General features: G+C 37.4%; 1 protein-coding gene across 3 annotated transcripts; it reads right to left on the minus strand.

Moving 5' to 3' along the window:
* Positions 1–20428: 20428 nt before the first annotated feature.
* On the minus strand, positions 20429–20996 carry LOC147614803 (transcription factor MYB86-like). 3 transcript variants are annotated; one of them, XM_086779783.1, is made up of 2 exons: positions 20791–20996; positions 20429–20588 (listed from the first exon to the last, which is right to left on the minus strand). In XM_086779783.1, exons 1-2 carry the CDS (start codon positions 20924–20926, stop codon positions 20539–20541), a joined length of 186 nt encoding a protein of 61 aa, XP_086635909.1. In that variant the 5' UTR covers positions 20927–20996; the 3' UTR covers positions 20429–20538. The 3 variants fall into 3 exon arrangements, with proteins under 3 accessions (XP_086635909.1, XP_086635907.1, XP_086635908.1); XM_086779781.1 differs by having other exon boundaries at positions 20429–20666; XM_086779782.1 differs by having other exon boundaries at positions 20429–20652; positions 20791–20995.
* Between the last annotated feature and the right edge of the window lie 2597 nt (positions 20997–23593).

Raw genomic sequence — 23593 nt, forward strand, 5'->3', positions numbered from 1 at the left:
GATGTTGGGAAGGGAGCTATTGGTCATGCTCACTTTGCTAGTTTTCATTTTATTGAGAAGTGCGAAGACATAAAGGAATCAAAGGTGTGGACTTACAATTACATTGAGCTTGGAAAGGAGTTCACAAAAAGAAACTTTAAGGATTGTTTTGCGGCGGTGAGATGAGAGAGTTCTATGTTGGCTTGGGTGGTGGTCTAAAGATATGAAACGCAAATCCAAGTACCTAGAGTATTGATCTTAGTGTTATTGAGCTTTGTACTAGTAAAATAGTATGCCAAATACACCTTAATGGATAAGTTTGCCTCTCTAAGATTTCCATAGTCATATGAAAATTTTCTTGCAAATGGGCATGTTCAAGATTTTAATGGCATTCCTTCATGGAATGAGCTCATAGATGACCATGTAAAGTTTTCACTAGTGGTAGCAGATCTAAAGTGATGAGAACGATAGGGTGTGGGTGCTTATTCTTTGTCCTAACACCTTCCTTGTTCTTGTGGAGAGTGCATGGCCATTCTTGTAGGCCTAGAGCTGAGCTTTAAAGAGCTCTAAGACATTTTCTTTAGCTTTCAGGCACGGCCACACACTAAAGGTGTATGTGAACCATGTGATGTATGGCAAGTTAGATATGCCTTTAACAAGATTTATGTTATTAGAGAGGTGTGCAAGCATGGGGTTTTCTTTGAAGTGGTATTTGTTACTCAATGGCAATGATTTGTTTGATTTGTTTAGATTTTGTCTTGGTCTCTTTTTATGACGTAAAAAATTTAAGAGGGTTATCTATTTTTAATATAGTCACCCAGTTTTGGAAAGAGGAAGACCTCCTAGTCCAAGAAGGTTTGGCAAGAACAAAAGGACTCCTGTAGAGGCCATTGAAGAGAGTGAGAAAATAATTATGTGGGAAAGTGGGCAAGTTAAGTCACTCACAAAAGGAGGTAAGCATACAAGGAGACATCAATGACATAGAGCAAGGGGGCGATGAGGTCCACAATGAAAAAGATGATGAGGGTAGCAAGAAAAAATATGTAAAGCAAAGAGGAGGAGACAAAGGATAAACATGTTGAGAAGATCATCTCACAAGATGGGCCAAGCCTCAAGGCTCTGATTTTCTTGATAGTTTGACACTAAAAGAGGGTAGTGTTCCTCTAATGATTGCCCTATGCATGTGTTTGGTGAATGAGAGAGTATGAGAGATCAAAAAGGATCTTTTTATTCTCAAGAAGGTGTTTGAACAAGAAGGGTATCTCAAGATGAAAGGCATGTTCATATTATCATTGAATATTATCTCAAGATGAAAGGCATGTTCATATTATCATTGAATATTATCTCAAGATGAAAGGCATGTTCATATTATGAGTGAATATTCCAGATGGCTCAACTAGAGATGTGGATGAGGACATAACAAAAACAAGAAATAGTAATTAGCACATTATGAAAAAAGAGTTTAAAGATGAGTTCCAATCTAGTGAGTTGTGGTCTGTCTTAAGAGCGAAGTTGTTTTATGTTTGGGATGGCGACCACCACCAGACACCCTCCTAGTTAGAAAGAATAAGGGGGTCTCACATAATGACAAGAAAAAGCATGTGAGGGTTTTATCACATTTAATTATCCCTACATAGCATGATTAGTTGAAATTAATTTCTCCTCTACAAAGGTTCAACATGTAAGTGTAGCCTTGGATTAAATTGTGCTTTTCAAAATATTTCTATGCTCTAACTACATGCAATAAGTATGTTTTTCATAATTCATTATCTGTTAGGAAGCCCTGGCACCATGGGAAGGTTGTACAATGTAACCAATGTCATGGGGCATTACCCTTCTGCACTTGGGAGCACAATAGCTCAACCAACAAAGTAACAAGTCTTGGTCTAGCACACAAATGCACGGTTAGGGTGTGTCACTCACCTTGTTAATCCAGGTCACCTGGGACCCTTGTAGGTAGCATTGTTGTCATGCAGTCACCCCTTAAATCTCCACTCCTGTATCTGTGCGTTGCCATCATGCACTCAAATAGAAGCTCGACCCTAGTTACTCTCTCTCTCTCTCTCTCTCTCTCTCTCTCTCTCTCTCTCTCTCACACACACACACACACACACACACACACACAATGGATCACACAAGATCTCAACACACATAAGAGATAATATTGGGAGGAGAGGAACTTAGATTATGCATATAGAATCAGTGAGAGTTACATTTTGCCTTTTCGATGTGGATTCTAGGCTTTACACTCTTGGGAAACCAAAGTTAAAATTTAGGTCCTAGGGCTCATTCAGCCACTCTAGCTTCTGCAAACACCTAGTCTGAAACTAGTACTCTCCACCTAAGATCTCTTGGTATGCCTGTATTAATAGACAAGTGGCGATCACACACACAACAAAATACAATATAAGAACATTCTAATGAAATATGGCATTTCTCGTTACTTTGGCCAAAATTGTTGAAGATGGTAAGGTGGCCGACATCGTTGTTGTGGATGTCTATGGGATCGGTTTTTAACATGCCTCCCTTCTTGATGTAGATTTTGTCCTTGGAATATGTCAATCAATGAAGTCAAGTTAATGCCACACAAGGAAATAAACACGGTGCTTGTTATTATCTGTATAGCAACAGAAATAACAAGTAAGGTGTTCTTGGGAAAACAAGCAAGATTTAGCAGAAAAGAACATTCATTGATGTAGTCTTCATACAATGGAGATAAGACTGGTCAAACTTCCCAAATATTCTACAAATATGAAAATTAATGCCAATCTAACTTATAAATGAGTACAAAGTCTTATATCCATAAGCTTAGTGCAAGAGTATGCCTAGGGTTATGATCGCAATTTCAAAACACAATGATGCACATGAACCATCAAAAGCAAGATGCTAACTCTAAAAGGAAAATTGCTTTCGATTAGATAACTATTTACATAGCAAAAGTCTTTTTTTTTAAGAAATTATTTTTTGGTGCTTTCTTTTTTTGCAATAAATAGAGATAATCCACCACCCCACGGGAGACCAAAGCAATGTCCCAAAGACCTCCACCCCCAAGAGTATCTAAGAACCACTAAGAACCTCTTACTATGGTGATGGTTTCCTAGGGAAGCAAAAATGCAAGGTTCCATCCCATGAAGAATCAAGGCATCGGTCTAAAGTACCATTGCTTATGTCTCAAAGAACTACTAGGATTCTACATGGAAATGGCTCTCTTCTTGGTTTTTTCTTTTCTTTCTTTTTCTTTTCTTAATTAATTAATTAACCTATGTATTATAAAAACTATCCTTTCACTCACAAATTACCTACAGAGTTAGAATATGGATAAAGAGGGCTCATTATACAGATAGAGTGGAGTACTTGGCATACTCCTTTGGCATACATTATTTTAGATGCAGAATAGGAAGACTATGACTCTTTTTAAGAAAAAATGTTAGCATTAATATTCATCTAGATAACAATTTGAGAGAAAATTGGACTAGTTCAAGTGTACTGCAAGCATTTTCTAATTGAACAAAAGGAAAGTAAAAAACTGGAAAAGATCTACATATGAAGAGCAAGTCTCGAATACGTCGAAGAGACTTATTGTTTTTTGCTACTTATAAGATGGTTGAATGTGGAGATGTGGATGGCCACATTGATACTCTAGAAAACCTATAAACGTAAGTGCACACTTTGATGACACACGTAAGAAAATAACAAAAATGAAGAGCAAAGCTTATAGTAAAAGGTAATCGTCAAAAATATGCAATATGAATGTAAACTCAGACTCATCGTCACACGGGGTCCTCCTATCTCATATGCTTCTTATGGCATACTTGGTAGAGGTGGTATTAGGGCATCCTCACTATAGAATGGCATTTGAATGATAGGCATGTGAGCTAAACATCTATTCCCATGGAAACTATTATTGAAGTCACCAACAATGGCCCAGAATATACAAGTACATGGCAATAAAATCTCATAGAGTGAATGGGCTAAGGCATCATAGCATTCCATCCTCCATTGCTCTACCTTTTGCTCTTGGACATCAGTCATCACATGATGGGGTACACCAACTAAATAGATAGCACTTTGATCATCATGCCACTGTGCGGTCACTTCTACCAGGAATTGAAGAAGTCTAGTCCCATACCTTCTAAAGTAGGTTCTACACTACCAACAGAAGTAGGCAATTTTGAATATGCAACATTCACAATCATGACATGGTACAAGGGGGTGGAATTGTAAACAAAATAGATAAACAAATGCACTCTCACAACAAATCTCACCCAAGGATGCATAAAAATATTTGGGATTGGTTTTGGAAGTAAGGAATACTTAACTCCCCTTAAGAGTACCATTATGTACTATCGGCATCCAAAATAGGTACACTAGTGTTGCACCAAGAGAAATCCATTTCTCAAGACCTAAAAAGGCAACATTCAAATATCCTTAAAAAAGTCAATTCTCCAAAGGTTAGATATTCTCTTTGTAGCTAGCTAGTTATTATGCTCCTTTCCATCTCTTTTTAAAATAAATATTTGTTGTGTGGGTTAGTTCCTTCAAGTATGTACAGGTGTACAAATCCACATCTTGTGGTTTGAGCATTTTTTAGCAAGAATCCTTTGGATAAGAGCATGAAGAATTTTAGGAGTAAAGATTCTAAGGGACACATATATAAAAGTTAATAGAAATGATTCCCTTCTTGTCTTGTGTACACCTTATGTAGCCATCCTTTCCAAATTTTGTCTATGTGAGATTCTTGCTTGGGAGTACATTTAATGGCTACTAATTATAGTTGGCAATCAAGGATTAAAGGTGGAAAGGGAATTTCATAGACACAGATTGGACTCCACCAGTTGGGGGTGCAGAGGATAGTTGAAAGAAGACCAAATAATGGGATTAACTTTTAATCATGATTAGTAGGGTAATTATGCTTAAAAATTAGATGAATCCTAGGCTATGGCTTTGATACCAAATTAAATTTGCAGCAATGTGATGAGCTATGTGGATCAAATGCAAGGATCAACATGATTAGCAAGTAATGAGAAGGTGATTAAGATGAGATTAGTGCACAATTAATCTATCAGCTTAATGTAGGCATGGATACTCAAAAACCAACAATTTCTCATTAGGCCAATGCCTCAATTTATAGATTTTACATCCACAAGATGCCAAGCATCTAATCCCACTGATTTCTCCTTGATTTGTGCCACCTCCCCTACATCTGGGGGTACCTTTTCCTAGAATCTTTTCACACCCCTATATTTACTCATGCTACCCTTGATTCTCTCATTCTGTAGATTCTTCTCACCTTTTCACTGCTACCCACTCAATTACAGACTCCCTTTTAGAGTCTCTAGCTAAGGGTTGGTTCTCGCACACACCCATTCACTTGCACATTTCAACAGATCCACCATGTCAAATACTGAGGATAGGAGATTCTTAATATGTAGAAGGAAGGATAAATCATTAGCAACCAACATGGTATCACGTCTTCTACGCCCACTTACACTTGATAGGTGTTTGTCCATGAGGAAGATCAGTTAGAATTCAAGTAGAATCATACTCAGCTTGCATAGCATCTTGCCACTAATCCTTTTGTGGAGAATAAATAGCTTGCTCGTATGTAATAGGGTCTTCAATAATGAACATGGCCTCAAACTCAATGTCATCATCATGAGGAGTAAGAGAACCATGTTCTTCTCAATAAGAAGATCAATGAAGATATCAATGTCAGGGCTATTTTTGTCACAATCCAATGAAGAGGATGGGATAGAGACATCAACTTGAGAATAAATGATATGAGATTCATTGGTCAGAAAAGGAAAAGATGTTAGAATGGTTTGTGAATCATCAGATGCATCAATGGACCATTCACCACCCCATAGTATGGTCATCGAAAATTACATCACGGCTTAAAGTGTCCTTCTTAGAGATAGGATCATAAAACTTATAGCCTTTGGCATTATCAGGATACCCAATGAAAATGACCTTCTTAGTAGGATGATCAATCTTTTTTCGTGTCTCTTTAGGAACATGAATATAGGAAATGCAACCAAAGACACATAAATGGGGGATAGAGTGTGTTGTACCTATCCAACTTACAATGGGAGTATCACCAGAAGGAGAATTTGTAGGTAAATAATTTTGAACAAAAACTGTCATAAGAACTGCCTTTGCCCAAAACATCTTTGAGATAGACTGGCCTAGATAAGAAGACACTTCATAGCATTGATATGGTCCAATTTTTGTGCTCAGCAACTCCATTTTGCTTAAGAGAATAGGGAATAGTAAGTTCATGAGTGATGAATGCCAGTAATAGCACAATATTCTTCAAAATCATTGGATATGTATTATTCACCATTGTCACTTTGTATAGTTTTGATAGCCCGACCTGTTTAAAGTTCAACATGTTTGTAGTATCGTTGAAATACACTAAGAACTTCTGATTTATGTCATAGAAGAAAATCGTATGTAAATCGAGAAAAAATCATCAATAAATGTAATAAAATAGTGGAATTTGGGGTAGGATGGAGGGGATGGACCACAAATGTCAGTATGAATAAGATCTAATAGATCTTGAGAGTGATGAGAAGTGGAAGAAATAAAAGGTTTTTGGTGATGTTTGCCCAAAACACAATGTTCACCATTAGGGAAAATTTGGAATATGAAATGGGATCTATATAAGAAATCCTTATTTTTAGTAATCTTTTGATTAAAAATGCTAATTTTGACCCCATAGTGGGAGACTAAGCAAATGATTCTCCTATTTTTTATAGACTTTTTAGGTCCTACCATCTACATTTTATCCACTCTCTCACTAGCTTTTAGTACTTTTATAGTCTATAATTTTGGAATATTTTAACCCACTACTTTTAGATGCAAGTTGCATCACCATTCCCAAGGTTTCACTGTTCGGCCATAAGAGGGAGCCCAAAATTTGACTTTTTCAAAATTTTAAGTTTTTGAGTTTTTCCATTAAAAAACTTTCCTTATATATATATATATAAACCCAAAAAGTGAATTTTTTATATCATTTCTTAGTCATAACTATCTCATAACAATCTTGTCATATCTTACTAACTTCTATGATATCTAATGATTGCAAGTTGCACTACTTTTAGATGCAAGTTGCATCACCATTCCCAAGTTTTCACTTTTCGCCTAGAAGGGGGACCCAAAAATTGATTTTTTTAAAAATTTCATTTTTTTAGTATTTTCATCAAAAAACTTTCCTTACACATATATAAACCCAAAAAGTGAATTTTTTATATCATTTCTTAGTCATAACTACCTCATAACAATCTTGTCATATCTTCATAACTTCCTTAGAATCTTCACTCTTGTCATATCTTCTTAGCTTCTATGCTATCTAATGATTACAAGATGCATTCTAATATTTTATATCCCAAAATAGAAGGGCATTTTTTGAGGCCACTAAAATAATGACTTTTTTGATACTGTTCATATTTTAGTGTATTTTCATGTAAAACTTTCCTCCCAAATATATATATATTGAAAAGTTTATTTTTTAATATCATTTTCAAATCCTTATCTCATTTAATGTCACCCCACTCCTTTCATTCTTATCAAATCTCCTTATCTCATTTAATGTCATTTAATGTCACCCCACTCCTTTCATTCTTATCATATCTCCTTATCATGAGACTAGAATCTTTATTTTTGGAGTGTCAAAAATGGTTTTTTTAGAGAGATATATTCTTAATATATGTTTCTCTAGGATCATTCCAAATGTTAGAATATTATTATCTAGAATCTCTTTTCTAATCCTCTATTAATCTTATTTTTCTGTCATCTTGAATTAGGTATGCCTTTAGATGATATTACGAATGGTAGAAAGCGTAAAGTAGACATTCACATTCGTATATATGAAGATTATGCACTAGCAAAACGTCCATATGTTAGGCAACCATTACCTAATTCAACCATATCCACACTAAGAAATGAGGGAAAGAAGAATGTTGATCTTTGGGTGGATGGGAATCTCTTCCCCTATGATCCTTTGACCTTATACAGTCCACCATTTTTTTGTGACTTGACTAGTTTTGTTCGATATGTAGGTGATGGGGAAAATGGACTCTTAGGTTATTGTAAAAGACTTTCTATTAGTGGTGGTCTTCATAACCAATGCTTACACTCAATTAATTCAAGTCTTCAATCAAGCATTCGCCCCAAGAAGGGCGGTAAGTCAAGAAAAGGCGGGTAAGGGTAACAGCCATGACTAAGTCATACAGTATTACAAATATACTTATCTAGCATTGCACATGGTGGCATAACCATCTTGTAAGGTGCAGATCATTTGGAGTAACCTGCTCTAGTCTTTAGCGATTAGTGCAACTTATCTAGTCTTTGAGGTGTACCGCTCGGAGGGAAAGTCACCCTGTTCAGTTGGGGCTATTTTTGTATTTGCTGGCCTCCAATTGTCATCATGTACAAGCATTTACAGGCATTCACATTCACATACACATATGCCTTGCTATCCAGTAGAGCTGGGTGTTATCCACAATGGTTCTCTCTCTCTCTCTCTCTCTCTCTCTCTCTCTCTCTCCCATATCATGGCTGGATAGGACAGAACTACACACCCATTATGGTTAGAGAGGACAGGGGACATCATGGAAAGTTGACCCAAATTAATCATTACTGATACCACAAACTAAACATGCATGCAATCCAGTGTTATCCATAATGGATCTCTCTCTCTCTCTCTCTCTCTCTCTCTCTCTCTCTCTCTCTCTCTCAATCATGAAAACTTACATTATTCAAACTTTATGTAGACATTATGTATAAAAAAACCCACTTGTATTAATAAAAAGGAATTACATTGATTGTCTTTAACAAAGTATTAGTGTCAAACACAGTATCTACAACAATGTTTTAGGCTAACTCATAATGTTCTTGAGATGCCTAGCTATAGTCTTGCGTGCACCTCTTCTTGCTAAGTGGAAGGGTCCTTGACAATATGGCATCGACAACACAATTCGGGTCCTTCTGACCACTACTCTTTGCAAATACAGTTTGTGCAAGCACTTTAGAAGCGTAACCCCCTTGGAAGGCAGCGTACACTGCAGCCTTGTTGATGAGCACTATCTTGTCAGTGTTTCTTGGAATCATTGTTGTGACAAGCATAGGACTTTGCTAAGTAATTTGAGGGCTAACATGTAGAAGCTTGCCATTGGGGTGAATGCATTGTGCACCACAACAAGGTGTTGAGGTGCAATATGACCCATGTAATGGGCCAACTCGCGTGTGCCACCTTTATGTTGAGCCCAAGCATCTACAAAGACTATATGCTGCACACAAGAAAGAGGATTAGTGGAATTCTACTAGTATTATCAATAATTTATATTTTTATTAGATTCATACAAATGTTGGCCCATGTCATTTCAAAAAGGAGATTTGACCCTTGCCTTCAACTTTGGTGTGACCTCTAGAGAGAGGTGGAAGATAGGGGGACAAGGCTAAGAAGAAATGTAATAACTACCCTATATTTTATAGCTAAAAATCTAGTGGATAGAATGTGCACTCCCCCCTTTCCATTGGTGGATATCTTGATTAGCACTAATTTTTTGATTAGTAAAGGGCCCATTTTATAGACCATTTTCTCCCTAATGTAGACACCAAGAGTTGAGTGAGTCTTCAGTTTAAGACTACGCACTAATTCAATAAATTAAGAATTTTTGAGAAGTCGGCATGGGCAAGTCAAGAATGCCAGCTTTTTCTATCACGATTGCCTGGTGAAGTTACAACATTACCTACATCATCTGTTAATGAAAGTTCAAATAGATTACTTCAACGAGGCACACTTGCTATGGTATTTCCATCCTTCTCAAGTCAACATTAAGTATGGTCAAAACCAACAAATAAACCAAGATCCACAAGACAAGTAACTGATAAAAGATTGCATTGAAGATCAGGAATATGTAAAACACCTCACAAAATTCAAGTAGAGGAGTGTGTTCCCAAGTAAAGATCACCCCCCAATACCCATAACTTGACATGTAGTATAATTAGCAAGATAAACCATCTTCTTGATTGGTAAAGTATGATAATTATGAAGCCCCTGAGCTTGATATGTCATGTTACCAATGGCACCAGAATCCACTATAAATGTAGCACCATCACAAACAAAAAGCACTTGATCTAATGAAATACGGTGGTTAACACAATTCACCTTCTTGTGATCAATATCACCATGAGAGTTATCAATAGCATAATCTTCATTATGTTCATCATCATACTTTTTCTTTAGACATTGAGAAGTGGTATGATTTGTACGACCACAATATGTACATGTCATAGGTGGACTTTGTTGGAGATGCAATCCACATTTGTAAAGAGAACCAACTCTCGTTGGTGAGATTGGGTTTGAATCTTGGCAAGTTGAGGTTTCTACAGATTGGATTACCGAAGGTCACCTAACACCTTACGTTTTTGGGGTCGAGATGGCTAGACCAATTTGTGGAACACCTTAAGCGCACTTGTGGAGGAACACAACTGGGATGGGTGACCTCCCGGGAAGTATGTTTCCAACATGGTATCAGAACCCAGGTTTTTATATTGGAAGCTAAGACTTGAACCAAAGTGTGTGGCTTGAGGGGGGATGTTGGAGATGCAATCCACACTTATGGAGATAACCAGCTCACGTGGTGAGACTGGGTTTGAATCTTGGCAAGTTGAAGTTTCTACAAATTGGATTACCAGAGGTCACCTAGCACCTTAAGGATTTGGGGTCTGGATGGCTAGACCAATTTGTGGAACACCTCAGTTAAGCACACTTGCGCAGGAACACCTCGGTTAAGCGCGCTTGCGCAGGAACACAACTGGGATAGGCAATACATGCTAGAACCATATTGTCGATTAGAGCATCCTCCACGAGAAAAGTGATTTTCACCCATGAGGGAACAGGGGCACTCAGAAGAATCTGAGTGACAAGTAAGAGAAGAGCATCTACAAAGGGCTCTATATGTCATTCATGATGCTCTAAATATTCAATAAGAGATATGCAAACACTATCAAAATCAATACCATCTTTGTTAGAAAGAATCATGACAATATTATCATATTTTTCATCTTTGATAGTGTGAAGAAGCTGGGCAACAAGTTGAGGTCGTGCAATAGGAGCACCAACAGCCAGCAAGTTGATTAACAATTTCTTTGAATGATTCAATATGAGAATTCATAGACTTTGTAATCCAACCCATCCAGCATATTACATAGATGAAGAATTGTGGTGATAGATTTCTTCTCAAAAGTAGAAATAAGATATTTCCAAATATTGTTGGAAGGAGGTTGGAAGCGGGAAGATTAAATACATCCAAAGTAAGAGAATCATGAAGAGCAAGCAAAATATACCATCGAGTAGCCTTATCTTTCTTTGTCCCTCTAGATAAAAGTATTTGCCAATCAATAAATAACTTCCCATCAATAATAAGTGAACCAACAACATCAATATGTTGCTGAGGACATGGAGAATTTCCATATACAATGTCAAAAAGATAGTCACCTTCAAGAATCAAAGTCATCTTTGCCTTCCAACCAAGAGAATCATGGCCTTGAAAAATAGGAATAGAGCGCTAACCAGGAGGATAACCACTAATAAGAGAAATATTCACCATAGAGAGAGTGCGATGAAGGTATGTTTGAGGGCAATCATCTTGATAATAAAAACAAACGTCACCAAAATAGCAGTGTTAATGTTTTTCAGGATGTAAAGAATAATATGTTTAAAAATAGGGAAAAAAGCCCAAAGCATATATGTAAAAGGACATGCGGTCATCAAAAATAGCAATCCAAGGCAAAAATAATTAGCAAAGAAGCTGAACAAACTTCTGCATGACGGTGTGTGCAAAACACCAAAAAACTGCATAACAGTAAAACAATCATAACTTTAACCATGTAACTCCATTTACAAAGATTCTTAATTCAAAATCGAGGGCAAAAGTGGCTCTAGGATTTACAAAGCTTGACAAATACAATCTGTGATCCTGTTTGTCGGCCAAATCTTCAAATTCAAACCAGAAGACTCTCAAAATTTACTGGCAAGCTTAGGGGGTCAAAATTCTACAACTTGTTTCAATACACAACAAGGACAAAGTTGATGTTTCATGACAAATCATAGATACTTACACATATAAAGATAGATTATTGCTGAAAGAAACTTACAAAATCCATAAATTGCTGCAAAAAAGAAACATTCAAAATTATTCAAAACAATCTTCTTCGTTGTTGAAAGGGTAACTTGCTCTCTTAAACCATGTTGATAGGTATGAGAAAGAGAAAGAGAAAAAGAGAGGTACATGAGACATCGCTCCCAAATTAGTGTGTATTATTGATAGTACATAGGTATATATAGGTGAGATCTAGGTCAAGCTAGGATGAACTATATACAGTGCAACAACAAGTACCTTTAAATCATTTCCAATCATGATGAAAATTTACAAGCTCTTAAAACTCATTAAAACAAACACTTCATCTTCACAAATAAACCCCAAACTCATTACTTATTATTAGATAATGACACTCCACCACTAAATCTATGATTATTCTCAATTTATACTACAACCCCATCTTAAATTTACTTTCTACTCAAGTCATCTTGCACAAACATTATTTATGAAAAATAAAGTAAATATTATTTTTAGTTCATTCCCAAATTCATTAATGTTGAGAGATATAATTGCAATGTTGTGTGTATGTGGAAAAGCACCCTAGAGGTGTAAGATATTGTGGCAAGATAAGAATGCCACATGTTATATTGTATGGTTTGTGAGTGTTGAACAAAGAGTGGAAAAGGAGTTGCCACTTGGATGATGACATGTAAAGTGGGATAAGGCTAGAAAGCCTATATCATTGTATGATTCATTATGAATGCAAGGAGTAGAATTGAGTGTTGAGTGTGCAATGTCTCTCTCCCTCTTTTATAGAGTTCTTAGTGTGGTATGATCCACCCTAATTATGTTGCTTAATCTATGTCTATCACCATGATCAATCCCATTTTAGGATTGGTTAACATGGTATCAGAGCTTGGGTGGGTTGTTGGTCATGGTGAATATTTATGTATAGTTTTCTTGGTTATGAGTTCTTTGATTAAGCATTATTTTCAGTTATTATGAAAAAAAATCATGCACACTCATATTATCATTTGGATTTGCATTTGTGAGGATTTTAGAGAGATTTGGAGATGCCATTCTCAAGTTTGAGAGGAGATTTGCAACAAGGAGGTTGCATAGAAGCTACCCAAGAGAGTTGCAAATGGGAGTTTTGCAACATGGAGAGCCTGCTCATCATCATCATTGGAAGCTGAAAATAGAGATTTCAGCAAGTATGAAGGCTATGGAGTCTTCGTTGTCAACAAGGAAGCTACCAAAGGAGATTTGTGGAGGTAAATTATGAAGTTTTTGCCTCATTTTAGTTTTGGTTGAGCATGGATTTACTCAAGTTGGAAGGGATTTGCTCAAGTTGGAAGGGTTGCTTTGTGATGGGATGGTGAATCCCACAGTTCTTTGCATGGGTAAAGAGGGGAGAAGGTGCATGGTTGCTTTGCTATGGGCAAGCAAGTTTCATCTCATTTGGAAGTCCATGTATGTGCATCAAGTAGAGAATGCACTTGTGAATTTTGCTCAAGGATGATGAGCATCATTGGTGAATGCCATTGAAGTCTCTCACAATTGCACCGAAGAGGGTTTCTCATTGGGAGAAACATGATGGAAGCACCCTTAATGCATGCAAATGGAAGAGCATGTGCTTTATAGATGGTCAAGACCTCATGCAAGAGGTCAAGGAGGCAAAGCATTGCAGCTAAGTGGAGCTGTATACATAGAGAACTTAGCGCTCAACACGGGAGCTCATGATGGCCATATTATTGGGCTAGAAAATTAATTACGATAGCAAATCAGCAATAGTAAGGATAAGCCACATGGTTGAAGATAAAGATAGTCATTGGCACAGGTAGTCAATGGGTAGTTTGTAGTGGAAACTTGAAAGCTTCAATTTCGCACAAGAACATAGAAAGAAAGCTTGAAGGCCACCATTGGAGGAGGCAAGGCCAATGTGGAAGCAATGTAAAAGAAGTGAAAAGTCTGCAAAAGGAAAACAGAAGCGTGTCAGACGAACTGAAGCAGGCTGACTGACGCCAATGCAAGGCAAGGCGGCTACTATGGCGAACTTGGGTGAAAGAGTAGCAGAGAGAGAAAGGATAGCAGGCTGTAGAGAAAGCGGGCAGCAAACAATAATATTTTCTCACAGACATCGTGAGGAGTGGCAACGATTGCCGGGCACTATATGACGTAGAAGAAGTGAACAGCAAAAGAAAATCTTGTCATGCAAGCTCAGAGCTTGAGCTATGGTGGCAAAGCACCAAAAGGTAGCAGGCAGGAACAAAAGTAGCATAAAGAAGCGTGTTGCAGAAAACACAACACAGAGCATAGAGAAGCTTGAAGGAGATGAAGACCGCGTGATGTAGAGCCCACGGCACATAAAATGAGCTGGATTTGTCACGTATACCAGAGAAAATGCCTAGCGTCAGGCACGTTGGCATGTAGAAACATCCACATGTTGCACATAGAGGTTATCCACAAATTGAGAGATTTTCTCGTCTCCTTTAAAGTTTGAATTTTAACCCTTAGTCAATCTAAGAGTGCATTCACACCATTGAAGGTTAAACCTTGTTCACATACTCCAAAGGCAACTGAGAGCATTAATAATAAGTGATCAATTTTGTTCTAGAAAATATAAATACAAACATGTGTTCACACATGAGTACCCTACCCTTGCATAGCGTATAAAAAGGTTTGCAAAATTAACTCACCCGTAATTGATAATGGGTAACCGTACCCAAGCCTGCATGCTTAAAACAAGGATTTTGTTTTTTGTGATCACCCATGGTATGAGGGTTGCCCTACCTGAGCTTACCGAGAAGCTCAAAATGGTTAGTGTGATGTGTGCATGAGCGATGCGTGTGTGAGGTGAACGTGCATGGGTTGGTTCCCACTCGAACTTCTATATTCAAATCGGACTCAGTGGTTCCACTGTGAGCGAGTCGACTAAAAAAGAACTAGGTGTCTAAGATGGTAGACACGCACACACAAGTTGGTTAATGAACACTCCAATGTATCATTGAGGGGGAGGGTTGAGAGGTAGCAATTGCAGTTGTGCAATGCTACATTGATATTGGTGTTGGGTGAGTTGTTGAACACCTTGATTAAGAGGGGGTGTTGAGAGATGTAGTCGCGGTGTTGTGTGTATGTGGAAAATCACCCTAGAGTTGTAAGATATTGTGGCAAGATAAGAATGCCACATGTTATATTGTATGGTTTGTGAGTGTTGACCAAAGAGTGAAAAAGGAGTTGCCACTTGGATGATGACATGTAAAGTGGGATAAGGCTAGAAAGCCTATATCATTGTATAATTCATTGTGAATGCAAGGAATAGAATTGAGTGTTAAGTGTGCAATCTCTCTCTCTCTCTCTCTCTTATGGAGTGTTTAGTGTGGTATGATCCACCCTAATTATGTTGCTTAATCTATGTCTATCACCATGATCAATCCCATTTTAGGATTGTTTAACAATGAGCCATATTGAGTTATTAATTTTACAACAAAATAGAATTTTTTAAATAAAAATTAATAATATTTATTTAAGATCATGAGGCTTTGAAATACCCCTTCAATAAGACAAATTTTTCAAGAAGTGCTATTAGATGGATGCTTTTATTTTAAGAATTTGAATTTTAAGTGCTGATTAAAGTAGGAAAGTCACATGTATTGGCTGATCATTTATCTAGGTTATTTGATGGATGATCAAGAGATTGGGATACATGATGATCTACCAAATTCTCATTTATTTTCAATAGAAATGTTATGGCTCACCCTAACCCTCCTTGAAACACATCAAAAAAGAGATTACTTCATGAGGATCCTTCCAATGGCCGAGGTCGTAACCCTTGAGGTCTCCAAGCTCTACAACTCCTTGAGAAGCAATTCTGCCACGTCGCAAGCGTTGTCACACCACCGCATTGCACTACGGTCATCGTCCCTCCTCTCACCTCACTTCACTCACACACACACTCACTAGCATGCATTAGTGAGAGAGATTAGCAAGAGGATTAGCAAGAGCAAGACTCAATTGCACAATGGGAGAGTATGTTGTATTATGAGAGGAATTCACTTATATACATGGCCATAAGTATTCACACTCACTTAAACTATGGCCGGCTTGGCACTTTAGGCTCATAAGAGGCCTAATGCTATTACAATGACTACTCTCATATTATATCCATGAAGTACATCACTTAGGACTTCATCCTAACTTGATACCACATGCTCTTGAAGCGGGAATCCCCATAAATACTCTGTCACACCATTACGAGCGCTCGTCCAAGTTATAACTTTAGACACTATTGCTTCATATCTTGAATGTATGACCCTTTGGTGTATCTACCGTGACTCCTTGATGTAAGATAATGGCGGTAGCTCTTGTTAATCCTAGAATTGGAATAACACTCCCCCCTTCTTGAGATGGCGATCGCATCCACGTGATCGCGTTGAAAACCTTTGCATCGGGAGAATGAAAAAGATTTGTCAATCACTTTGATGTTTAATGACGTTCAATGGTCTTTGTTCCTCCGGAGGAAATAAGAAAATCTAGTTAATGAATAAAGAGGTTTGTTGTTTATTGGGAATTCCTAATGGGGTGGGGATGGGGTTTTTTGCGAATGATTGCATATTTTATATTTGTGTGACCCCCTTTTTTTGGGGGGGGGCTCAATTTATTTTTGGCAATCATCGCAGCAAGGTTACATGTGATTTTTGTTAGTGGTGGGGACACTAAGAGATGTTAATTATGGGAGAGAAGAGAGAGAAGGATTCGGAGGCAGAACGTAGACTTAATCATCAGAACAAGATGGTGATTCTTAGTTCCTCATTTGATTCATTGAAGCGACTTTCATCATTTGAAGTAATTGTCTCGTGATGATGTCCCTTTGTGTGGCAAGATTCTTGTCAAATGTTGTCGAGTAGGACCTGATCTTGTCTTCTTCTATCCATGTGCTTTTTATGTTTTTATGTATATTTAAGTGCTCTTAGAAGCAAATTTTCATGAAGTACAATAATCGAGTCATATAGACTCTATTGAACTTCTCTGTGTCGTTGAAGTAGCCACTTGTTTGGTGAGGATTGAAGGAATTATGTCAAATTACGAGGCTAATATAGATATCTTCACTAAGGATTAAAGATAATTGATTTGTGAAGATGGTGACATCATTTGGAGAGGTTTGTTATTTTAAGGGAAGTTCCAAGTGATGGGTTGTACCATTGACCAGGATTTTGCCCACAATGCCTCCCCCCTATCCAGAGATGTACCTAGAAGTTGTTGATGGTCAGGCTTTGATGTAAATGTTCTCTAGTGCATGAGTATAGATATGTACTCATGAAGCAAATGCTACATTAATTTAGCCAAAAGAATAGTAAGCAATAAGCTTAACAAATATATAGTGGCTATTGCGTGATATGGCTTAATCCGTGATATGGCTTAATCCGTGATAGGACTTAAATTGTGAAAGTGCAAGTTCTTAAGCCGTGAGATGGAATTCTGTGAATTTTTAGGTTTTGACCTCGAGGTTTTTTTTAATTATTATTTTATGGATCATCTAGGTCATGATTTGCAAGCAACAGCTTCTTGTGCGCTTATTTCTCACTTCCAGAGGGGTGATAAGAGCATTATTATTTTGTTCTTGATGTGCTCCTAAGTCTCCGTAGTATTGATTCTTGAATTTGTTGCTGAAATGATGTCGAGTCATTAGAAGATGATGGTAAAGGTGGTATTAAGGGTGTTTGAGAATCATGAGTATTCAAGCAAGGCACTATGGTAGTTTTTATGTTTTGGTTTAATAGATAGGGTAGCCCTTCTTGAGTAAAGGGTATGTTGCTAGATGGTAAACTTGGTGGTGTTTGATTCTCTTTTGAGACTGTAGATAATGCCTCACGGAATGTTTGTAAGTCGGAGAGAGAGAAATCATGCACGGATTGCATGAAATGGGTGTTCTCTGTATTGGTTTGCTTCTCTGATATTTCAAGTGATGTGTTTGGATCGTCATGAACTCTGGCAAAATGATGGTCAAACTTCCAACCCCCATTGATTAAGTTGTGATTAGTGAAAAAATCTCCATTTGATGATTCATTTGAAGTACTCATCTTAGTGTGCAATCTTAGTGTGCAATGGAGAGGTTTCAATTGGCTCTTGTACATTAAGCTCATGATAATCAACCATTAAGTGGAAAGAATTACAAATTAATCTACTATGCCTGATCAATCGTCATTTCTTGATGGCGGAGTTCCAAAAATTCTTAATCTCATTATCAGTGCGTCCTGGCAAGAAGGACGCTATGCGCGACCATCTGCACGGATACACACATTACTTTAAAACTAACAAATAATTAGCATACCTTAGCTATCATGCAAAGACCAAGAATACACGGGTGTCTTTAAAAATAACAGATAGTTATAAGCAAGGATTACTGAGTTAAACCTGTTTTCGAGAAGCCTCTGAAGGTGGATGATGAGCTTCACTTGGAAAGGGTTGAACGTCCCATGCTTGTTTCCGTAAACTAATTAGCATTACACCAACCTAGAAAATCATACACATTGCATCACTCTACATTAACAGGGTAGGACTTCATGTATATGTTGGAAAATGATAGACTAAGGCATAAAAGGAAGGCGAGACCTCTCTCTTTATAGTTTCCATGTTGCCCCATTGCCCTCTCTTCCCCACCGTTTTGACCCTTAACTACCCCTTTGCTGAAAAAAAGTTAACAACCATATGCACCACATGACCCAAAAGGGGAGAGAGAGAGAGAGAGAGAGAGAGAGAGAGAAAGAGGAATTTCTTGCCAATATTACTTTGCGAATAATCATGTTTTCATCCACTATGCAATCGAAGGACAATCTTTCTAAGAATCTTTCTCCACTTTGTACTTTTCTCCACTATGGCCATTCTTTCTAAGAATCTTGAGCACCGAAACTTCAAATGAAGATTTAGATCTATGTCTTGTCCTTGAGAGCACAACTTTGGTCACTCATCATTAGTCCCCTGGCCTAGATAAGAGTCTTTATGAGTAGAAATAATCAAAGAAGTATTTCGTGTTAGATTTTATGACAACTTTGCAAGGCAATATTCTTATATGTTTTTGCAAACAAGGACACCCAATGAAGGATGTTGTTGATTCAAAACCTTTGGGCCATTAGGGATCTCATGTGGCTCATGAGTATGCTTAGTAGATATGGTCATACCTACCTACAATAAATATGGTTAACATGTGATGTCTCTTAGTTGTAATTCGACGAATCAGGCATTGTTGTCTCTAGGGAAAAAACACTTCAACATAGAGTTCTCTTATTCCTAATACAATAAAATAAGTGGCTAATTTTTAAGGCTCCTCCCATGACTTTTGGTATACATACAAAGGTATATACTTAAAAGAATGGTATCTCTTTGTGGCCTAAGATGTGTGGATGAATTTGAGAGAGAGAGCCTCTTTTTTTAAGTGTCACACATTAAAAAAAGAATCACTTCTTAGTGTACAAACAAAAATATGATAAGGCATTTTATGTATTACCCAAGAACAATTCTTATGCCATCATTTTTTTCACAACGTCTCTTCTCATTACCCACTTATTGCCATTATTTACTTAAATTTTTAGAAGAAACTCACTTTGAACTTTCTATGTGTCTTCTGATACCTTCTTTTTTCAACTATATTTTTCTTTTAAGTATAAGTGATTTATAAGACATTTGATACCTATTTGAATAGGAGTGCTTTAGATATTGATCAAAAATTTATTTCACTTTAGAAAGAGAAGTTAATAAGGATGTACTAGTCGTACTTTAAAAGCCTAGATACTATACTAGTGTTATAAATGAATTGTGGATTTAGGAGAACTATTGAAAGTCATATAAGGCATGCAAGTTATAGCAGGATTAAAATAGAACGCTTTTTTATATAAATTGTATAAAATAGAATAAATTTACATTCTCCTTAGGTCACAGTATAAGACACTTGCTTTCTTTGAATTTCTAATCACCTCGCATTTTTAATAAATAAGGAAATTGCTTGACTAAGAGCGTCACAAGCTTGTACAAGAATTCTTTTGTTTGCATGGTTGTGAAAAAAAGAGGAAAATAGAGTGGGGCTTATTATCATGTTCATAGATTTTAAATTATCTTCACAAGGAGTATCACTCCTCTTGATACCCTCGTTATTATTCCAATCTCAATGTGAAACAAAACACACCAATCTCAATGTGAACCAATATTGGTTCAAGAACACCAATCTCAATGTGAAACCAAAACACAACATTACACAAATAAGATACTATTAACCATGCATTCCATTATACACAAACAGATGTAGTGTGGAACGATATAATTACACAAAAGATAGTTATCAACAATGAAGCCAATATAAGTGTTGGGGAACCAGTAAAGCAGTCATCAAATGCTGCACTTCGTATGATTAGAATTTGATTTGATTCGGGCCGTAGCATTAAAGTGATGGAAAAGCTGCCTAATTACTTAAGATATCCATTTGCGTGGCTGCATTAGATGACAGATAGACTGCAAATCCATGCCTAATTAGTGAAGATATCCATTTGCGTGGCTGCATTAGATGACAGATAGACTGCAAATCCATGCCTACTAGTGAAGATTAGTGTAGTTAATGTTGATAATTAGACGATAGATAGTTGCGATCAAGGCAAGTGTAATCAGAATGCAGTAGATCATCGTTAGGTTAATAGAGGATGAAGTGATTAATTACCGGCTTGCTGCGGAACCCAGCGCCAGCAGGCGACGCCGTGCTGGCGAATGAAGTGCACGAGCCGCTCGTCTTCCTCCGGCGACCACAACCCTTTACGCAGCTTCTTCTGGTCTGGACAGTTGGTGTACTGCGGCATCTCTGCGCACACTAATCTAATGCAAAAACAGCAACGTCGGATGGTTCAAACAACAACGTCGAATGCTGCACGGGCGTGCTCATAATTGATTGTATTGCTCCACCCTCTCTCTCACTCTCATTTTCCACCACCTTTGATATCGTTGGACCCAAAACAATCACAGCTCAACCGCTTTGTTTTCCTGTCTCCATAGAAGTTCCCTACCCACTCACACTCCAACCTTGTCCTTTTTCTCACTACCACTTGTGTGGCCATAAATCATCCCCCTCAAACACTCGTGTAGCCATCAATCTTCCCCCTGATACACTCGTGTGGCTATCAAACTTCCCCCTCACAGTTTCAAACTCTTATGCATGTGCAAAGCAATGCCTAAATAGAGATATTGTAAGTTTACCTACAATTAGTTGGGTGGTTAGCTTCAGACTTCCAATGGCATAAAGGTCACCATCCTTTATCATTCCCATACCTCACCTATAACTCTTATGCATGCAAAGCAATAACTAAAGAGAGATATTGTAAGTTTACCTACAATTAGTCCTACAATTAGTTGGGTGGTTAGCTTCAAACTTTCAATGGCATAAAGGTCACCATCCTTATCATTCCCATACCTTTCCTATAAACCATGCCATCAATCTTCCCCCTCATACACTGGTGTGGCCATCATTCTTCCCCCTCATAGTTTCAAACTCTCATGCATGCAAAGCAATGCCTAAAGAGAGATATTGTAAGTTTACCTACAATTAGTGGGGTGGTTAGCTTTAAACTTTCAATGGCATAAAGATCACCATCCTTTATCATTCCCATACCTTTCCTATAAAATATGCATGGAAGAAGCTCTCTAACAAGGTTTGCAAAAAAGAAAATGAGGATTGATCAAGTGTGAAGGGGAATTGTTTAGGCACCCACAACTGCACGTGATTGATGGACATGCATTGTAGGATAAAGAATGTTTATTGTGGTATTAGGCACCCATAACACGTGAATGATAGACATGCATTGTGGGATCAAGAACACTATAAGTGTTGTTAACAAAATCCTATAAGTGTGTCATGTGGAAATCTAAATCCCTATAAGAGCATGTTCCCACACTTATTTATAGTTGAAAGTATGGTGGAAAAAGGATAAATTGATGAAGGAAAAACAAGGCCATGAAAAAGTGGCACAACTTTTTGAAGGTGTGCAACATGTAATTTTTCCATATGGTGTTATTTGAATTGTAACATGGGTGGCCATTTACAAGCCTACTGAACCATCCTCATCCTCTTACTAGTGAGAATCTTCCAATGCATGGGAGTAGGCTCTTACTAGTATTATTCCATAACTAAAGATGATTCTCTTAGGGATGGCTTCATGGAGGATATGCTTGAACACATGTTGATTGCATGCTGATATGTTGGTGGTAACCAAAATTTCAATGAAATATTGAACCTAATCAAAACATGGCTGGTACACTCTACTAATGTGCATAACATATAAATCCTAGATATAATCCTTTGAATTAGTAGGTGTGCCCCCACAAGTCCTACACTACCAAGGCTCCTCCTGTGGTATTAGGACATTGTTAATGACCTCCTACAATATTGCTTAGACAAGTAGGGTGGACAATGCTCCTTTCGGATGATAGCTTTTGAGGACTTTCCACATGCTTCCCACTAGTTTAGGAATGTACTTACTTGCCATGCTTGCCAAGCATGTCCTCGAGTAATAACAATATATCCTTCGTCTTGCACCCTTTCAAATAGAGCTTTCAAACCCCGTTGTAATGCAAAATCATAACATCAAATCTTGGGAGATCTAGAGTAGGATCAAGTTTATGTGCTAGATTTCAAGATCCATGGGTTTATGTGGTCCCATTTCTAACAATGGCTGCTCTTCTGGTAAGAGCATTGTGAATGTACGCTCTGGGTGTTCTAAGGTGACAATTTACATTGAAGAAAACCAGAACCACATGCACTACACACCAAATAGTAAGGAAAACACTTTAATATAAATGTTATTGAGTGTTGTAATAATGATATGTATTCCCAAGATTAACATAAAGAAGGAACCACTAGGATTCCCAAATCTCAAAGAGACAAACTCAAAATCTAAGAAATAGTCACTTTCGTAACTGTGTGTTTCATGCCATGAAACCAAACTCTCATTTTTCATGACCATAGAAGTTGTTCAAAAATGGGACTCAATGCATCTCATAGTATTCCACAGGTACTATGTGAGCTCCAAAACAAGATTACACTTATGCTTCATCTCACTATGAAAAACTATGTTTTTCAAGCCATGAAAAAACAAACCTTGGTTTTTCAAGCAAATAGTATATATGGACGAAGTGATGACCGGGTATATATTGTTCACAAGGATATGTTGATACTCGGAAAGGAAAGGTTCACTTCCAATATTGGATGCCTCTTATATAAGACAACACAATAGCAAAAGATAAATCTTCACAATACAAAGCACTAAATGTTCACAATAGTAGAAGTAGAATGTTCACAATATAAAGAAAAATCTTCACAATATAAGGAAACAAATGACTCAATGAGATCCTTCATTAGTTAACTTGCACAAATACTTGATTTTCTAAGATTAAGCCATATGTATGTACCTCTAGAGAGAGAATTCTATGGATGCATAGAGCTCTGATCTCTAGAGAGAACTTTATGGATTCAT

The sequence above is a fragment of the Cibotium barometz genome, chromosome 41 (assembly GCF_041138505.1).
Source record: "Cibotium barometz isolate CiBa-2024 chromosome 41, ASM4113850v1, whole genome shotgun sequence".
Lineage (NCBI taxonomy): Eukaryota > Viridiplantae > Streptophyta > Polypodiopsida > Cyatheales > Cibotiaceae > Cibotium > Cibotium barometz.

Excerpts from the sequence above, each read along its gene's own strand:
- LOC147614803 (XM_086779781.1), bottom strand. The coding sequence starts at position 20,926 with ATGCCGCAGTACACCAACTGTCCAGACCAGAAGAAGCTGCGTAAAGGG. Across the intron at positions 20,667-20,790 it reads CTGGGTTCCGCAGCAAGCCG|GCATGGATTTGCAGTCTATC; the intron begins GTAATTAATCAC and ends CTTCACTAGTAG.